This window comes from Lithobates pipiens, unplaced genomic scaffold (genome assembly GCF_037356315.1).
Source record: "Lithobates pipiens isolate NorthernLeopardFrog02 unplaced genomic scaffold, aLitPip1_a1.2 Scaffold_8, whole genome shotgun sequence".
Lineage (NCBI taxonomy): Eukaryota > Metazoa > Chordata > Amphibia > Anura > Ranidae > Lithobates > Lithobates pipiens.
The window spans coordinates 74,861,191-74,878,875 of record NW_027507903.1 but is presented as its reverse complement, the minus strand read 5'-3'; the positions used below and the strand labels follow the sequence as shown (position 1 = coordinate 74,878,875).

The 17,685-nt window shown below is 42.3% G+C and overlaps 1 protein-coding gene across 6 annotated transcripts in view; it reads left to right on the top strand.

Moving 5' to 3' along the window:
• MYO5A (myosin VA) overlaps positions 1–17,685 on the top strand; it is a 285,827-nt gene that overhangs the window by 182,399 nt on the left and 85,743 nt on the right. For all 6 annotated transcript variants that reach the window (XM_077474307.1, XM_077474306.1, XM_077474309.1 and 3 more), the window contains exons 15-18: positions 3,046–3,201; positions 6,202–6,299; positions 10,400–10,486; positions 10,578–10,686. In XM_077474307.1, coding sequence (XP_077330433.1) covers positions 3,046–3,201; positions 6,202–6,299; positions 10,400–10,486; positions 10,578–10,686 — 450 coding nt within the window. The remainder of the gene's footprint in view (positions 1–3,045; positions 3,202–6,201; positions 6,300–10,399; positions 10,487–10,577; positions 10,687–17,685) is intronic.

Sequence of the window (17,685 nt, the reverse complement as noted above, 5' to 3'; positions counted from 1 at the left end):
GTCTCTTTCCACACCAGGTGGTCCCTTCAGTCCACTCTAATCCAAACAGCACTGACAGTCTTGCACCCAGCTTGCCTTGCTCCCATCCCGCAGACCTGTACACCAGTCTTCGGCTGCTCCGCTCGGCTCCCTTGCACTGTGACATCACGTGACACTCTCAGGCGCCACCTCCGCCAGTCCCACCTTCTGCCGACTCGGCTGGCTCAGGACAGGAGCTGCGCATGCGCAGTTCCGAGCTGAGTATCAGAGGCATATTTTTTACTGGCAACCTTTTCCTGTCACTGGCATTTACTGGCAGGTGAAAAGTGCCCGTTGTTTACTGGCTGCAAGTAAAAATACTGATGTTGGCAACACTGACTGCAAGTTGTTGAATTACTGTGATTGATTCACTACCAGGGAATGTTAGTGAAATTTACATTCACTGCTTCAATTTTGCTGTTTTTTTTTGAAGAACATATTTTGAAGCTATTAGGAACCTTCTTAAAAAAGGGAGTGGATTTTACGCTCTTATTTATGTGAATGAACCCAAAAATACTTGCAAGTTTAGGTTCAGGATTGTAAATGCATTATGGTTTTGTAATCATTCATGAATTATCTGTACATTTTGTTAATGTTTTATTTTTTGAATCATCAGCTGATTACATTGTGTTTTCTCCTCTTTTATTTTCATTCCATGTGTTTGATACACATTCATCAGAAGGTAATCTTTCAGGACATATCCTCCTGGGTTAATTGGTTCCACTGCTATTTCTTTAACCTGCTTTACTTATTTTTTGCTTGGGATACGGGTGGCTGCTTGCACTGGTTGAACAGAGTGTTCCAGTTTCTGGGGGCATGTACACCACACTGGTTAAATTAGTGTAGACATTAAAAGAGCTACATGAGTCCTTTTTATTTCCACTTTCCAGCTGACTTTATATGCTAAGTTTAGTATCTGGGACACAAGGAGACAAGATTCCCATCATGATCCCTTGCATGTGTCTCTTAAGAGTAATTAACTAAATGCGTATTCTGCATATCATAATGCGTATCGGCAAATTCATGCGACATTGTATTCAGATAACAATATTGGGGTTAAAGTGGTTGTAACCGTTCAAAACCATTCACTGCCAGCCATAACACACTGTGTAAAGCCGCGTACACACGGGCGGACTGTCTGGCCAACTAAGTCCGTCAGACAATCCGACAGACAGTCCGTCCTGCTTTTGAATGAACGGACTTGACCACACACGCTGAACAGACAGTCCGCTGAAAGCTTGCGCGATGACGTGTACAGCACGTACGACGGGACTAGAAATACGATGTCCAATACACTGCAATGCAACCTTCGGCCGTGTAAATCCTTTCTGAGCATGCGCCATACTTAGTCCGTCCAACTTGCCTACTCACGAGCGGACTGTCCGCTGAAACCAAAGTTGGACAGACTGTATTACGGAAATTCCGAAAGACTTAGTCCGCCAGACTGTCCGGTGAAAAAGTTAGCTGAAGCCCACACACGAGCGGACTGTCCGCTGAAACACGTTTCAGCGGACTAAGTTGGACAGACAGTCCGCCCCTGTGTACGCGGCCTAAGGCTAGGTTCATACTTATGCGAATTGGATGCAGGTTTCTCCACTTGCAATTCGCATGACAGGAGAGTGTGACCGGCTCTCAATGGAGCCAGTTCACACATCTCTGGGGCGGCAGCGGAACGCACAACAGACGGGTCCTGTGCGTCTTTGGCTCAGTTTCAGGTCCAAATTCAGGCAAAAATTCAGATCTGAAAAGGTGAACAGGGGCACACCGCCCGCCCTGCTGTGCCCAACGGCCGCACATAGTATAAACCAAGCCTCAGTATTTGTTGAAACAAAGCCTCTAAATACCAATTTCCAGATATCTTCACGTGACTCCCGGCCGCTCTCCTACTCCGATCTAGGGGCTAGGGGCCGAGCTCTCTCTCTGACATCAGCAAAGGAGGTCATGTAACTGCCATGCTGGCTGCTCAACCCCTTCTGCTGTAGCTCTTAAATGGGGGAGTAGAGCAGCTAGGAGTCATGTGACTGGCCTGAAGATATCTGAAAAAGGGTATTTGGAGGCTTTGTTTTCAACAAACACTTAAACAGTGTGTTATGGCTGGATAAAAGAGGGGCTGGCAGTGAATTTTTTAAAAGTTTACTTTACTAATAATAGCGGCGGGGGGGGGAGGGGGGGTGGAGATGGCACATGAACGCACACACACGCACACATACACACACGCACACATACACACACGCACACATACACACACACGCACACATACACACACACGCACACATACACACACACGCACACATACACACACACGCACACATACACACACACACACGCACGCACACGCACACACACACGCGCACACACACGCACGCACGCACACACACACATACATACACACACACATACACACACACGTTGACAGACAGGGAGGGTGGAGAAAGAAGAGAAGTGGGATGACACAATCACGTAAACTGACCACAGTAATTAGGGATCAGTAGCTATGATTACCGTGGTCAGCACACCAAGGGGACACAAGCACAGGCAAGATCAGCCAGGTTTTTTACAGTTTAGAGAGGGGCGGATTAGACAGCACAAGCACTGCTTACCCTGCTATAAGGGAACAGGATCTCTCTTTTTTTTTTTTTCGGGTTACAACCACTTTAATACATCCAATCATGGTGTTCAGCATATAAATGGTAAAGTGAAGTGTTGGTGGTTGTCACTATTATTTACAGTAGTACACTAACCTTTTTTTGTTCAAAACTAGACCAACTAAGCCAAGGTGATTGTTTTTCTTTCTTTGCTTTTTACAATAGCTGCATGTGAGTATGCTTCTTCTATGACTCATTTAAGTTCTACAAAACCTTCTAGAAAACAATTCTATTATCTTTCTTATGCACTTTTTTAACTAATGTTTTTGAGACAAAAGTAGAATGGTTATTACTAATCTGGTATTAAATTTGTTTAACAGTATTCAAAACATCGCTTTGGGGTTAGTAATTTTTTAGTTTTGTATTTTTTATTTTTTTTTAGTTTAAATTGCTGACTGAACTGTTCCAAGATGATGAGCAGAGCACAAGCCCCACAACGGTGACACCCTCGGGACGCACGCTCTTATCCCGCACAGGACTGCGCAAACCAAAGCCTGACCAAAAAAGCAAGGAGCATAAGAAAACAGTTGGCCATCAGGTAAACCTAAAAGATCCATCCTTCTGCAGATTGTCTTTCTTTGAAATTGTGTAATTGCATTTGAAGAGAGAAGGCGCACACATGTTTTTTTAGGGGTTTTATGGCAGCGTTCCTGAGGACGCGGACAAAGGGCGACTGCAGTATGTATTGCTCAGACACGTTTATCACATGCTCCCTACCTTGCCTAAGCTGAGTATTCTATCATTGGTCAACCACCTAAAACATTTGTTAACCCAAAAAAATAAAATAAATATCCTGCTCCTTTAAAGCATTTTATACAGCATAGTGCTTGTGCTGTGTCATTTGGCCCCCTGTATCACCTGTAATACCTGGCTGATCCTGCCAGTTTCTACTCTCCCCTCTGTACACTGACACGATATATCAGGGCCGCTGAGCCCTGACACTGTTGTCAGTGTATGTGCCTCCATCATACATTGCTATCTGCAGCTCTCCTGTGTCTCCCTCTCTCCTCCTCCTCCCCTCCCCTTCCTGCCTGTCATCTCTCACTATTGCTGATCTGCTCATCTCCCCACTGCTTCAAAACTATCTAACTAACTGATCTGTATATCATCCCCTGTCAGATAAAAAGCTGTATCCTAGTGCCTATGCTTTATATAAAAAAAAATATATTTTTTAAGAGGGTCTTCCAGCGATTACATGACTCCAGGCTCTCATCTCCTCTCCTCCCCTCCTCCCTGGTTGATGTCAGCAGGGGGATGTCGGGCCCCGCCCACTGGAGATATCAGATGGGGAGAGCCGACAGCCTGGAGTCATCTTATCCCTGGAAGATACTGTTAAAACAGGTAGAAATATTTTATTTATTTATAATGCACAGGCACTAGAATGAAGATTTTTATCTGACAAAGGGGATAATATAAAGATGGCTTAACAACCACAACATTCTGACATTTCTTTACAAGTAAAAAACAGTATTTATTGCTAGACAATTACTTATAACCCACAAACATTTTATATATACATATATATATATATATATATATATATATATATATATAATGTGTGTATATATATACAATATTTTTTTTTTTGCAGAGACCCTAGAGAATAAAATGGTTTAGTTGAAATTTTTTATGTCGCACAGTTTTTGCGTAGTGGTTTTTCAGACGCAATTCATGTTAATGAATTTAAAAGAAACCCAAAGCATAACACAACATATCCCCTGATTTCTTGCATAGTATGAAAGATAATGTTACGCTGAGTAAATAGATACCTAACATGTCATGCTTTAAAATTGTGTGCGCTTGTGGAATGGCACCAAACTACGGTACTTCAAAATCTCCAAAGACGCTTTAAAAATTTCTACAGGTTACCAGTTCAGAGTTACAGAGGAGGTCTAAGGCTATAATTATTTTTCTCACATATGTGGGGGTGACCCATGTATGAGTTCACTACTGCACAAGGGGAGGCTTTTTAAAAGGTTTCTTTTTTTTACATTTTATTATATTAATTTTTACACTGTCCCTCTAACAATTTTTTTTTTTTTTGGTCACTTGTAAACATCCCTTGTGATAACAATACAGCATGACAGGTCTAAAAGAACCCATATCTCTCCTTTATTCTTAAAAGCAACAGATCAAAAAAAATCTTTTTTTTTTTGTTATCTTTTGCTTTAATGGAAAAAAAACAAAAAAACAAAACATGTTTACATGTCCCAAGGACCGAAAGTGACGTCCACAGGACTCCAGTCCTCCAAGGGCATAGAGATGAGCGGTGGTCATCTTGCCATCACTCCTCTCTATAGGAAAACACTGCAGATGCCAGTTCATTCCTGGGCTCAACGATCGGTAACGTTAGGCTGGGAAGTGGCAGGGGGTCACCTCACCCACCTCTTCTAAAAGTGATCCTGCAGTGAATCTGCCGCTAGGACCACTTTTATCGGAAAGCTGGCCACCTGAGGGGAAAGAAAGTACCAGGGGTATGGCATCTAGCTGCAGCCGTAACTCTGGTATTTAATGTTAAGTCATGACATAAATTCCCATTTAGGTGGTTGGCAGGTGGTTAAAGTGGAAGAAAACCTAACATCGGAGGATCGGGTAAGAAAAATCTTCTTTTCCCTGCCTCCTAGACCTAACCTACCAGATTGAAATTTACTGACACGACATCCAAAATTTACTTGCACAGCCAAGTTTTCAATGGCATTTCCAAAAGTTACAAAATTACAGTTTTAATTGCAAATTTCAGTATTTAGGCTACAAAAAAGTACTATATGCAAATAGCAATGTGATTTAAGGCAGATATTAAGGCAAAAAACATATTTCTTATTTTATTTTTGATCTAGTAAGTAAGTAGCTCAGGGACAGGACTCAGACAAGAAATTAGAATGGGCACCTGAAATTCACTCTGAGTGACACGGACAGCAGTGTGCAGCAGCACAGATCACCAAAACGATATGTCCCCTCCTGAATCACAGTGACAGTCTCTCTCCACACCAGGTGGTCCCTTCAGTCCACTCCGATCAGCACTGACAGTCCCGCTCCCAGCTTGCCTTGTTCTCGTCCCGCAGAACCGCACACGAGGCTCCGGCTCCTCGGCTCCCTTGCACCATGACATCACACGACATGCTCCAGACCAGAACTGCAAATGCAGAGCATCCCAGCCATATTTTTACTGGCAACCTTTTCCTGTCACTGGCATTTTCTGGTAGGAGAAAAGTGCCCATTTTTTACTGGCTGCAGGTTGGCAACACTGCCCTTGCAGTGCTGGTACATCCCTGCTGCAAGGAGGAGTTTTTACATTTCCCAGAGTTTGGCTTTTCAGTGTGCCAGTACTCCAGTGGTCAGACTTCTTCTGATACACCCACAGCTCTTCAGTAGGAAGATCGGTATACTGCTGTTTACAACCCCCCCCCCCCCCCCAGCCCAACTTGACCAAGTGTACTTCTGTCTACATTTTACACAAACATTTTGAATTCTATTTATATTTTCAACTGAATATGATTTACTATTCATTGTTTTGTGAAGCTGTATTGTCATATTTCAGTTTAGGAATTCTCTGCACCTGCTGATGGAGACACTGAATGCCACAACCCCACACTATGTGCGCTGCATCAAGCCAAATGACTTCAAGTATCCATTTACGTATGTAGATCATATGCATGTCTGAAACAGTTTTTGCCGTTGTGACAGTTTTTATTTTCTTCATTAAAGTGATTGTAAAGGCTTTTTTTTACATTGAAAAAAAAAATAATAGGTTATCCTTACTTGCTATATGCAATGGTATTACACAGACCACCTCTTTTAGAGTCCACCGCCGGAGCACTACACTCCTTTTAATGAATTGCCCATTTTTTATTTTTTTTTACCATGACGTAATCCATCATTATGACTATACAAAGAAATTATAGGATAACGTCACATTTTGTAACAGGTTACATGTTGCACCCATATTTGTGGTGTAACATAACATTTTACAGATGTACCGCCTCCCAATCCTGTTTGGACAGCAAGTTGGGGATCCTCTCCCCATGCTCACTGTCACAATCTTTGGAAAACACTCCACCTGCCCGGCCAAGTCATTCATTCACAGTGTTTTGTGAATGAATTAATACTACCGAAAGCCTTTGCTGCTGTCGGCTTGTAGTTCTCAATGAACTACCAAGGTGATGTTGATCACACTAGTATTTCACGGAGTCTTCAGAATGTAACTGCCTGCCCGTATCTGAGGTATGGGCAGACAGCTACACAGACAGTCTGCAGGACTGTGGCATTACACCCACGATCTGCTGATCATGGGTGTAATGCTTAAGGGGTCTCAAACTTATGGCCCTCCAGCTGTTGCGACACTACAAGTCCCATGAGGCATTGCAAGGCTGACAGTTACAAGCATGACTCCCACAGGCAGAGGCATGATGGGACTTGTAGTTTCACAACAGCTGGAGGCTGCCAGTTTGAGACCTAACAAAAAAAAATTCACTTTTTTTTTTTTTTACCTGCAAAGGGTAAAGGAAAGGTGAACTTATCATTTAAGAAAGAACTAGTAGAGAGTGTCTCTTTTGCTTTGTCATCATTGCTACTAATTGTAAATCAGAAAGGACCAACAGATCTGTATGCAGCAGAATTTCACAGTGGCTTTGCTTTCTCTTTTTTTGAAAAAATGCTGACTCTCCTTTAAGAAGGCAGAGCTGCATTTCAGCTAAATAAAGAGGCTGCTTGCTGTATTTATGAGTTCAATATCTCTTATTTTGTGCAGCTTTAGTGTTAAACAAGGTTGCATGTGTATTAAATGATGAAAGGTCTGCTTCTGCATGATCTTTATTATTAACAATATAAGTTAAACCTACACTTCTTATGCAGACTACTGTGCTGTCCCATGCACATAACAATGTAAGATCTGTACATCTACATTAAAAGGCTGTGCAGAAGCTCTGGGATCTTTATTGTCGAAAGCGGCCATGTTTTTCTTCTTCTTTCTGAAAGCATCAGCCGTTTGTCCTCTTCATGAAATATTTCACAGTAGAGGGAGGAATGTAAGAGCTGACTGGTGGTTGTAGGTTTCTTAGAAACATGCCTTATGGGTTTCGGTCTGGAGAGAATATTACACTTGGTTTCATGGTTTCCAATCTGTTTGCTGATTTTAGATAAAGATGCTTAGGGTCAGAAAAAAGATTTAAAAAAAACTCCCCAGTGCTCAGTCCAGCTTGATAGGACCAAACTATAAACTCTTCCTAGCACCTTCATTAAAAACAAAGGTTTCTGTTGTATACTTTAGCAAATGTACGCCAATATACAAAACAGAGGGTGGCCGCCATTCCAATCCATATCTAAACAGCCACGTCACTAGGGTTGGTGTCACCTGGTGCAGTAAAACATGGTGTCACCCCCACACCATACTGTGTGTTATATACAGGGTTCAGACTGTACATTATATGCAGACCGGTCTGTACCCTGATGACACCATACTGTACATTATATAGAGACCAGTCTGTACCCAGATGACACCATACTGTACATTAATTATATACAGACCAGTCTGTACCCTCATACCATACTGTACATTACATAGAGACCAGTCTGTACCCTGATGACACCATACTGTACATTAAATAGAGACCGGTCTGTACCCTGACGACACCATACTGTACATTATATAGAGACCAGTTTGTACCCTGATGACACCATACTGTACATTAATTATATACAGACCGGTCTGTTCCCTGATGACACCATACTGTACATTATATACATACAAGTCTGTACAGTGATGACACCATACTGTACTGTATATACAAACCAGTCTGTACACTGACACTGTACTGTACATCATATACACTGGTCTGTATATAATGCACAGTATGGTGTCATCAGGGTACAGACTGGTCTGTATATAATGAGAAAAGAGCTATAGGGGAGTGAGAGAAAAAGGGGGGGGGGGGGGGGGGTTGGTGGAGGGAGAGAAAAAATGGGGGGGGGGGGGTTGGTGGAGGGGAGAGAAAAGGGGGGTGGGGAAGAGTTGGTGGAGAAAGAGGGAGGCAAAGATGGAGAAAGTGAGGTGGGAGAAGGAAGAGTCAGGGGAGAGGGGAGAAAGAAAGAAAAAAAAAAGGAGGAGAGAGAGAAAGGGATGAAGTGAGAAAAAAAAGGGGGGGGGGAGGGAGAGCGGGACAAAGGAAAAGGGAAGGAGACTGTGCGGGGACCCCCTAGGGGGAAAGAGAGAGGGGGAGAAAAAATTGAGGGGGCAGAAAGAGGGGGGAGCTAAAGAGGGGAGACAGTAGGGTGAAATGATTGTGGGAGTCCAGAATCCAAGGCAAAGGCAGCATGCACCTCTTCTCTAGGGAGAGCAAATGTTGTAGCCCTGTATTATGGTCTGACTGCTGCAGAAAGACGTTGGGGTATATTTACTAAAACTGGAGAGTGCAAAATCTGGTGCAGTTCTGCATAGAAACCAATCAGCTTCTAAGTTATTTTTTTTTTTGTTTGTTTTTTTGCCAAAGCTTAATTGAACAAGCTGAAGTTAGAAGCTGATTGGCCACCACGCACAGCTGCTTCAGATTTAGCACTTCCTAGTTTTAATAGAACAACCCCATTGTTGTTCAGCCTAGAATAGCGGTTCTGCTCTGCTGCTTGGACCTTGGATTTTTGGCTAGTGCTTTTACAAACAGTAAAACAAATAACATTAAGCATTATGCTCACTATTTGATGCCTCTAACTACAATCTTCAGTTGGGCCTTAAAGGATAAGTTCACGTTTCTGAACATGTTACACCAATATTTAGAGTGTAATATGTGTAGCATCAGACCCCTCTCTCCCCCCCCCCCCCCCATCCCGCCCCTCCTTGTGGCAGCAAGCTGGGGATCTTCTCCCACACAATTCAACGAGCACGTGGCCGTGCGGGGGCTCTGCCCACATGGCCGCATCATTGATTCACAGATCTTTTTGAATCTTTGAACTACAAGTACCAAAAGAGTTTTAGCAGTTGTCGGCTTGTAGTTCTCAATCAATTACCATGGCTCTATTGAGCACTGTGGTAGTTAATTAATCTTCCTGTCAGTGTAAAACTGCCTGCCTGTACGATATATGGGAAGAAATCTGCAGGAGACCTGCATGGCATGCTGATTGCTGCTGCAGTGCTAAACAAAAAAATAGTAAATGCAAATTTTTTTACCTGAAAAAAAATGTTCTTTTATTATTTTTTGTTAAAAGGTGAATTTATCCTTTAAAGAGGATTTTGTTGCATACATATTAGAGGTTATACTGCCTGCCCATGGGACCTCTGCAATGTGTGGTCACCACTTTAAACTATCTGAGCACTCAAAATACTGAAATGAAACCAGGCTTACCATTGGATTAGTCCCATCTTTAAAGCTACACCAACACAGACTCCCCTAAGGCAGCTGAAAACTGTGGTCCTACACAATGTTAACGATCATACATAGCCATAAGTAAACTGAGAGCAGATTTACATGAATGAAGCTGAGCTTCAAACATTATCTTTATGAAGTGTCTGTGTTCATATGGAGCGTACGCTGAACCCTCAAGATCAAACATGACTGCACATATTAACTGATTTTGGACACTAATGCAGTCTAGTGGATATGACCTATTTTCTACTGCTTTTGCCTTGGATGGATCCAGGGAAGACATTAAAGAGAATGTAAGAATATTGCAATTTGTGTGCTTCGGGCATTTGTTCTTCTGGTATAGGTTAATTTATGCTCTGGTTGTTCTGGTTCTGTTTTCATAAGGTTTGACTCTAAACGGGCAGTTCAGCAGCTCCGGGCTTGCGGAGTATTAGAAACCATCCGGATTAGTGCTGCTGGATTCCCTTCCAGGTAAGCCACTGAAATTGTGTTAGTCTTGTGTTCTTTCTACTCTACAGAACTGTACCTAGGATGTAACATAACCTCTTCCCTACCATCCTAGGTGGACTTACCAAGAATTCTTTAGCCGATATAGAGTGCTGATGAAACAGAGAGACATCCTTAGTGATTGGAGGCAAACCTGCAAAAATGTTCTGGAGAAGCTCATTTTGGTTCGTTTTAAATACATTTTTTTTTTTTTTATGTTGCTGCCATATTTTTTAATGCTGACTTCCAAGACATTAAAAAATATACAATTTATCTCAGTTGTGTAAAAAAATGTGTATGTGTGTGTGTGTATATGGGTATGTGTGTTGTGTGTGCGTGTGTATGTATGTGAATATATATAATATATATATATATATATATATATATATATATATATATATATATATATATATATATATATATATACACACACACAAACATACAGTGCTCAGCATAAATGAGTACGTCCAAACTGGTTTGCCTGAAAACCTTTACTTTCCTTTTTGGAATTAACATTTTCTTTTCTATGGGACACTATACTACAAAATACTCCCACAAATGTGGGCCATTGATTGCAACCAAGTTTTGTTAATTTGCACACACAAAAAAGTATTTTTCCTAACAAATATTGAAGACCATGTTGCAAAAATGAATACACCCCAATGAAAGCCTAAGGCCCCTGTCATAGGGGTTTCCGATCGGGTCCACCTGTCAGTTTTTCAGGCGGACCTGATCGGACACTCCATGCAGCCCTATGGAGCGGCAGATGTGAGTGGTGGCATGTCCACTGACATCTGCCGCTATCCAATCCTGTCCGTGAAATCCAGATGGATGGAGATCCTTTTTTACATCCGTCTGGCGGATTGGATGAAAACGGACAGGCAGGCCGCTTTCATCCGATCTCCCCAAGAAGAGAGCGGGACTTTGACAGGTCCATCTCAGCAGAGACCTGTCATCCGCCTGCTCAGCGTGGATCAGCAGGTCGATCCTCCGCTGAGCAAAACGGAGTACGTAGGGCGTGAAAGGACCCTTAGGGGCAAAGCAAAATTTTAGACAACAAAATTCTAATTAACAAGAAACTAACTACAGATGAGTCTAATTATTTATTAAACACGGGTCCAGCAGACAGTTGATTATAAAAGGGCATTACTTAACAAAAAAAACCCTTTCCAATTTCATGCTGTCAGCAATGGCACCACATGAAAGAGAAATGTCACAAGGCCCGGGAAAGAAAATTATTTCTTTACACAAGAAAGGGGAAGGTTACAAGAAGATGAGCAAAGCTTTACTTATCAGTCAGAATATTGTAGCAAAAGCGATACAAAAATTTAACAAAGATGAAATTGCAAGCATCTGACAGACGTCCAGGCCTACCACTGAAGTTAGCTCCTCGACAGGTGCGTCTTCTGATAAGAAGGGTTGAAGAATATCGCCATCCATGCAAGTTCACTGCAGTTGGCTAAAGAAGTAGAAAGCCAAACTGGGGTGATTGTTTCTTGTGACACAATATGGCATATACTGCAGAAGAGTGGCATGCATGGGTGTCTTCCACGAAGGAAGCCTCTTAAACCCATGCACAAAAAAGCCCACCTAGGATTTGCAAGGGCCCATGCTGAAAAAGAAGATTACTGGGACTCTGTACTGTAATGATGAGACCAAGATAAATGTTATTGGAACTGATGACTGTATGGCATCGCAATGGTGAGGAGTATAAAGAAAAATGCATGGTGCCTATAGTGAAACATGATGGTGGCAGTGTCCTATGGGGCTGCATGAGTGCTGCTGGTGTTGGGGAGCTGCATTTCATTTCACTTAGGGGTGTACTCACTTTTGTTGCCAGCGGTTTAGAAATGAATGGCTGTGTGTTGAATTATTTTGAGGGGTAAAGAAAGAAATTGACACTGTTATACAAGCTGTACACTCACTACTTTACATTGTAGCAAAGTGTCATTTCTTCTCTGTTGTCACATAAAAAGGTATAATAAAATATTTACAAAAACGTGAGGGGTGTACTCACCTTGGTGAGATACTGTGTGTGTATATGTATATATACACACAGTATCACGTATATATATATGTGTGTATATATTATATATTTATTTTTATCAATTTGCAAAGTGGACGAAGAGAAGAAAAATCTAAATCAAATCAATATTTGATGTGACCACCCTTTGACTTCAAACCAGCATCAATTCTTACACTGTACACTTTGTACACTTGCACAAAGTCAGGGATTTTGTAGGATTAGAGTCAGGTATATGGTTAACCAATTATACCAAGCAGGTGCTAATGATCATCAATTTCATATGTAATGACTGAAACACAGTCATTAACTGAAACAGAAACAGCTGTGCAGAAGGCCTAAAACTGGGTGCAGAATAGCCAAACACCGCTTACTAAGTTACGGTTGTAGAAAACAGTTTCAAGTCACAGGTCATACACCATGGCAAGACTGAGTACAGCAATAAGACACTGTAGTTATACTGAAAGGTTTCTCCCAGACAAAGATTTCAAAGCAGACTGGAGCTTCAGAATGTGTGCTGTTCAAGCTCTTTTGAAGGAGCACAAAGCAACAGGCAATGACGAGGACATCATACTTATTTTCCTTCGATATAGAAAATTGTCCAGAAGTGCTATCGGAACAAAACTGGCGTAAATCAGTGGGACCCAGGTACACCCATCTACTGTCTGTAGAAGTCTGGCCAGAAGAAATCGTCATGAAAGAATTGTGCCCAAAAACTGTACCTCTGTTGTGGACACGAGGCTAAGCGACTCAACTATGCACAAAAACATAGGAACTGAGATGAAGAAAAATGGCAGTAGGTGCTTTGGACTGATGAGTAAAAATATGAAATATCTGGCGGTAGCCGGAGGCATTTTGTGTAAGGGCTGGAGGGCCGTACAATGGTAAGAGTCTGCAGGCAACAGTGAAGCATGGTGGAGGTTTCCTGCAAGTTAGGGGTTGCGTTTCTGCAAAAAAAAAAAAAATCCCTCTTAAGGGGACTTTCATGGCCCAACTAGTTAATAGTGTAATAATACTGACAAAGAAAATCAAAGAATAGGTTCAAATTCTGTATGGTGTCCAAGCATTTTGTAAGGTTTTGATTCAAGCTTAATCTGTATGCTCTGTTTTATTCTTTTTTACAACAATAAAGCACCTTTATTTTGTAAAAAAAAAAAAAAAAAAAGAAAAAGAACATTGGTGGCTGGTGAACATATAAGTCAACGTAATACATAAAATTGTGAAATAGATAGATATCTTGTGAGCTGCCAATGAAGAGTGTCCAAAGAATGTTTTAAACGTAAAGGGACCAATCCACAGCCACTAAGCATATTCACACCCCCATAATCTGTGTATGAAATATTAAAAATAAACAAATGAAACAAATGTAGCGCTATGTGAGATATATAAGCAAGCACAAGCATCTATATAATCTATATATATATATATATATATATATATATATATATATATATATATATATATATATATATATTCAAAACTTATTTTCAGCAAGTCCACAGTGAAATAAATGTCCCATAAAGTGACTCTGTGATGATCGAGATATTAACCGTTACTTCACACACGTGCCCAACCCCCACCCCATGTGACTGCGCTCACCACCAATTGTGACCGCATAATTAGCTTTGGTCCACAACAGCAGTTAAACAACCTCTGGGTTCTAAGTAGTAGGATTTACAGGCTCCCCCAGGTGTAATCCAAAGGTGATATCCTCAATTGAAAATACAAAAGAGGCCAGAGAGTGCATTATCATTTAAATATAGAAATTTATTGTAGGTAAACATCAGGAAATCCCCTGAGGAAGACATATGATCTCCCTGTGTCATCACGCATAAGGGAGGGGAGGAGACATCCAGGTAAACATCAGGGTACTCACACTTTATGGGTGCTTGCAGCGCACCAGGCTATAGAAAACATACAATGTTAAAATCCTCTCCAAATGGCTTGCAGGCTTGTGTGAATCAGCAGCTAGCTCAGAGAACAAGTGACTGTCTCCTCCACCGTCCGGGCCCCTCCCCTACGTGTGATGACACAGGGCGATCATGTTTCTTCCTCAGGGGGATCTCTGATATTTACCTACAATAAATTCCTATATTTAAACAATAATGCGCTCTCTGGCCTCTTTTGTATTTTAAATTACAATACCATCTTCGGATTATACCTGGGGGAGCCTGTAAATACTGCTACTTAGAGCCCAGAGGTGGTTTAGCTGCTGTTGTGGAGCAACCTTTATTGTGTGGTCACACAATTGGAGGTGAGTGCAGTCACATGGGGGGGGGGGGGAGCACGTGTATGAAGTCATGGTTAATTTTATTTGGACATACATATATATATATATATATATATACCGTATATACTCGAGTATAAGCCGAGATTTTCAGCCTCTTTTTTGAGGCTGAAAGTGCCCCCTCGGCTTATACTCGAGTCACCGCTGTCTGACTGCTCGATCAGCGTATCGAGCAGACAGACAGCGGCCATTCTAAAATTCAAATGCCGCGCCTCCGTCTCCGCCTCCGCCTGTGATAGGCGGAACACTGAATTTCCCAGCAGTCAGTGTTCCGCCTATCACGGACATCCGCTCATCCTCGTACTACGGACGAGTATGAGAGGATGTCCGTGATAGGCGGAACACAGGCTGCTGGGAAATTGAGTGTTCCGCCTATCACAGGCAGAGGCGGAGGCGCGGCTTTTGAATTGTAGAATGGCCGCCGAGAAGAGCGGCGATCCTGGAGCGGCGATCCATCGGCACGACACGGGACGGAGGAGGCACGGGACGACGGCTCGGGACGACGGCTCGGGACTGAGGAGGCTCGGGACGACGGCTCGGGACGGAGGCTCGGGACACAGGTAGGCTGGACACACACACAAGGCTGCACGGACACACACACAGGGATGGACACACACACACACACACACACAGGGATGGATGGATGGATGGACACACACACACACACACACACACACACAGGGATGGATGGATGGATGGATGGACACACACACACACACACACAGGGATGGATGGATGGATGGACACACACACACAGGGATGGATGGATGGATGGATGGATGGACACACACACACACACACACAGGGATGGATGGATGGACGGACACACACACACACACACACACACACACACACACACACACACACACACACACACACACACACACACACACACACGGATGGATGGATGGATGGATGGATACACACACACAGGGATGGATGGATGGACACACACACAGGGATGGACAGCCATGTCTCACCCTCGGCTTATACACGAGTCAATAAGTTTTCCCGTTTTTTGGGGGTAAATTGGGGGCCTCGGCTTATATTCGGGTCGGCCTATACTCGAGTATATACGGGTATATATATATATATATATATATATATATATATATATATAAAATTTCACTGTGGAGTTGCTGAAGTTAAGAATTTTTGATGTTTACTTCAAGTTTTATATATTTTTTTCACTGTGCACTTGCTGGACAACAAATATTTCATTTATATATATTTTTACCATTTATATTCTTTGTTTGGAAATTCAGGTTGCTCCAACATTCACTTGCGCATTGCCCACGGCAATTCTATATATATATATTTTCACCTGAGTGATATATCACATGGCGCTGTGTTTATTTTTAATACATAACATGAGGGTTATAGTTCTAATATGTCCCAGGACTACCGTGATGAGAACACCATGGTGAATGTCCACAGACCACACCAACGCATTTCAGACATACATTCTTTCTTTAGGGGTGTATATATTACCCACTTCACCCCCAGAAGGATATACCCCCTTCCTGACCAGGCTATTTTTCACGATACGGCACTGCGTTACTTTAACTGGCAATTGCGCAGTCATGCAATGCTGTACCCAAATAAAATGTATGTCTTTCCCCCCCACAAATAGAGCTTTCTTTGGGTGGTGTTCGATCACCTCCTGGGGTTTTTATTTTTTTACTATAAACAAAAAATTACAGACAATTTAAAAAAAAAATATTTTTTACTTCTATAGAACCTACCCAATAAAAAAATCCCAAAAATTGAATTTCTCCATAAATTTAGGCCAATATGTATTGTGCTACGTATTTTTGGTAAAAAAAAAATCCAATAAGTGTATATTGATCGGTTTGCACAAAAATTATAGCTACAATGTAGGGGAAATATTTGACATTTTTATTATTTATTTTTTTGCTAGTAATGGCGGTGATCAGTGATTTTTAGCAGGACTTGTGACATTGTGGCGGACAGATAGGACAGCTGACATATTTGACACTTTTTTGGGAACCAATGATATTATAGTGATCAGTGACAAAAAATATGCACTGACATTGTACTAATGGCACTGGCAGGGAAGGTGTTAACAGGGTCGATCAAAGGGTTAAATGTGTTCCCTCAGTGTGTTTCTAACTGTGTGGGGGGATGGGCTGCCTGGGACAGCACACAGATCCTTTTTCTTGCATATCAGGAAGATAAAATCCTGCGTCACCCCCTGTCAGAACGCAGATCTGCCTTGTTAACTTTGGCAGATCCCCGTTCTGCCTCTGTGGGGAACGAACGTGGGCAGCCGGTGCACATAGAGTCCGCTGATTGCCTTTTCCACATCGGCAATTGATTTCAGCGTTCCGAATCTCTGATCCTTCCCAACCACCTGACCGGCCATGTGACCACATACCCCGGAGTGTCTACCACAGAGGAGAGTGGCACGCTGTGACTATACACTGAGCGCCAGCTCTGAGTTGACTGAGAGCCGCTCCATGTCAAGCATTGGGACAGCAGAGTCTGAGAAATTCCCCAGAGACCGGACGGTTGAGAGCCCGGTTGGGCAGTCTCTCTTTCTCTTTCCATCTGTTTACTACTAGTCTCTGAATCTGCTTGTCGTTTGCCCTCCCATATGGAGACATGGTTGGCACATTTGACACTGGTGAACTGTGAAACTATCACACTGGTATAGATCAGAAAATAGACTGTCTACCTTCTGGAGCTGTTTATTCTATGTTCTAATGGATACTGCATTGAGGGATGAGTGTCAGTATATTGGATATACTCAGTAATAGGAACGCTCTCTTTTTCATCCTCAAACAACTGGTGAATATATATATCTAGTGCATTGAGGCTGGCAGCTGCTTGTTGCGGACTTTTGTCTATATG